This window comes from Microtus ochrogaster, chromosome 5 (assembly GCF_000317375.1).
Source record: "Microtus ochrogaster isolate Prairie Vole_2 chromosome 5, MicOch1.0, whole genome shotgun sequence".
Classification (NCBI taxonomy): domain Eukaryota; kingdom Metazoa; phylum Chordata; class Mammalia; order Rodentia; family Cricetidae; genus Microtus; species Microtus ochrogaster.
The window spans coordinates 91,157,617-91,159,953 of record NC_022012.1 but is presented as its reverse complement, the minus strand read 5'-3'; the positions used below and the strand labels follow the sequence as shown (position 1 = coordinate 91,159,953).

The window sequence follows — 2,337 nt, the reverse complement described above, 5'->3', positions numbered from 1 at the left end:
GAGTGTGTGTGTGTGGTGTTTGTGTGTGTGAGAGTGTGTGTGTGGTGTTTGTGTGTGTGTGAGAGTGTGTGTGTGGTGTTTGTGTGTGTGTATGAGTGTGTGTGTGGTGTTTGTGTGTGTGTGAGTGTGTGTGGTGTGTGTATGAGTGTGTGTGGTGTTTGTGTGCGTGTGAGTGTGTGTGCGTGTGAGTGTGTGTGGTGTTTGTGTGTGTGTGTGTGTGAGTGTGTGTGTGAGTGTGTGTGGTGTTTGTGTGTGTGTGTGTGTGTGTGAGTGTGTGTGTGTGTGTGTGTGAGTGTGTGTGTGTAAGTATGAGGCTATCACACTCCCATCGTGCTCCCTTCAAGGGCCCAGTACACTCGGCTTCTGCTTCCTCTGCCCACATTCTCAAAGCTCCCAGGAGGCATGAGGGAAGACAGGAGACCAGCAGCAGAGCAGAGGTGGGGCGGGAACCCAAGGCTGCCTTGCGTCTCTTTAGTGAGATGGGCCTTCTGGGGAGCTGTCGTTCACCCCTCCACACACTCCCCACATTCTCCGCCTTTCTCATGCTTCAGGATACTCGGCCCTGTGAGTCTGGAGGGAGGTCAGACCGTGTCCCCGTCTGCTCTCACCTCGGTGGCAGACACATGCTTCCTTCCCCTGATGTGCAACAGTCGCTGGACATTGTACACGTTGGTCTCCACGTGCTTGAGGGCAGAGGCTCGACCTCCCTTCCTGTAGCTGAGGAAGGGATTGGGACCCGTGAATGAAAACACACCTTGTGTAGAAATGAGTGTGGGAGTGAGCAAAGGCTCGTGTGCAAGTCTGTGTGGGAAGGTACGTGTCTGTGACACATGTGTCTGTGTACATGTGAGCATATGTATGCGTGAGCACATGAGGTGCATGAAGCACAGGTGTGCATTGCTTATCAGCATGTAGAACCGTGTAGACTGGAAAATCTGGGGATTTCAGACATGATTTTTTCCCTGGGTGAGATAGTTGTGAGTACATGGAAGGGCATATTTGTGTGGTAGATATGAATGTATGTGAGCTTACATATCTTAACAAAGTACACACACTAACACACACACACACTCACGCACGGACGTTATTGGTTAGCCAAAGAAAAGACAGCATTTCAGGGTACCCTCACCAGAGTATTTCGCACACTGCGTCCCCTCTCTCTGTCCCCCTCTCCTCAGCACTCACACGACTCCAGGGTGGAAATAACTGTGGAAGCAGTCCGACTCATGGCCCTGCGACTCTCGGTGCAGCACTGTCTGCTCTCCTAGAACCTCCTGGAGGCGCTGCACAGAAGTAACTGCAGCCCCCTGGGTCTCTGCGCTGGCCTCCTTTCCAATCCAGTAGTGCAGGTCGCTGGACCCTCTCCGGTTAGCCTTTGGGCTCCGAGGGACCTAGGGTTCAGGCATTTGTATATGTGGAGGGGGAAGGGACCAGGCTCACTCCAAGGCATGGTGGGAGAGTGAGTGATGTGGAGCCAGGGGTCGAGGAGCCAGTGGACAGGCACTTGGATGAAGCTATGAGAGAAATGGGGACTAGAAGGCCCCAAGGCAGCAGCCCCTGGTAGGTGGCATGTGATATGGGGGCTTCTGATCTCAAGACAGAGTTTATTTCCAGGCCTGAGTTTCTTCAGCTCTGGGCCATGCTAGCCCTCAGAAAGACTCCCCGAGTGACTTACGTGAAGGATGATATAGCAGCATTCCTCGAAGAAGGTCCCATGAGCCCTCTCAGGCAGTGGCAGCATTTTTAGGTTCTGAGAGAGAAGGTCACCAAGAAGCAAGTTAGGGACCTTTACCTATGACGGCCAGCTATAGGGTGGAGGAGGGAGCTCTAGCCGGGAGGAGGGACAGGATGGCAACACTACTCCATGTTGCAGGCTGTGCTATCTGGTCTTGCCCCTCACCTCAGTAACCCATATTTGGAGGGCTCTGTGGCTGTCAATGGCTGGGAGGTCCTGGTTGGTGTCCATCCTAGGCTAGGCAAGGACGATGGTGATGCAGAGGTTGGGGGATAGCCTCTGCTAACACAGGTGTGTGTTACAGGCTCCAAGCAATAGTTCTGCCACCCGAAGCTTTCCAAATACCTTCACGAGAGAATGTAACCTTTGTTAAACATGTAACTTCAGCAAACCAGGCAGGTACAGTGGATGGGCTTACGGGGGCCTGGGTAAACTTGAGCAAACCGGGAGAGGCGCGGTGACGGGCGTACAGAAACCTGGTTTGTCTGTGGGAAAGCTTCCCAGCAGGCAGAGCTCTCTGGCCAGGAGTACCCTTCAGCTAGCAGCAACATCTGGAGACAGAGTTAGAAACTGGCCACCAAGCGCTTGAGGTGAAGTTCAGC

At 53.4% G+C, this 2,337-nt stretch overlaps 1 protein-coding gene across 2 annotated transcripts in view; it reads right to left on the bottom strand.

The window, feature by feature from the left end:
* The window catches only part of Vill (villin like), a 13,302-nt gene extending 11,336 nt beyond the window's left edge, over nucleotides 1-1,966 (bottom strand). For both annotated transcript variants that reach the window (XM_005348075.2, XM_005348076.2), the window contains exons 1-4: nucleotides 1,901-1,966; nucleotides 1,676-1,750; nucleotides 1,186-1,391; nucleotides 609-717 (exon numbers count right to left, since the gene is read on the bottom strand). In XM_005348075.2, the coding sequence (XP_005348132.1) occupies nucleotides 609-717; nucleotides 1,186-1,391; nucleotides 1,676-1,750; nucleotides 1,901-1,966 (456 nt within the window). The remainder of the gene's footprint in view (nucleotides 1-608; nucleotides 718-1,185; nucleotides 1,392-1,675; nucleotides 1,751-1,900) is intronic.
* Nucleotides 1,967-2,337: the final 371 nt, after the last annotated feature.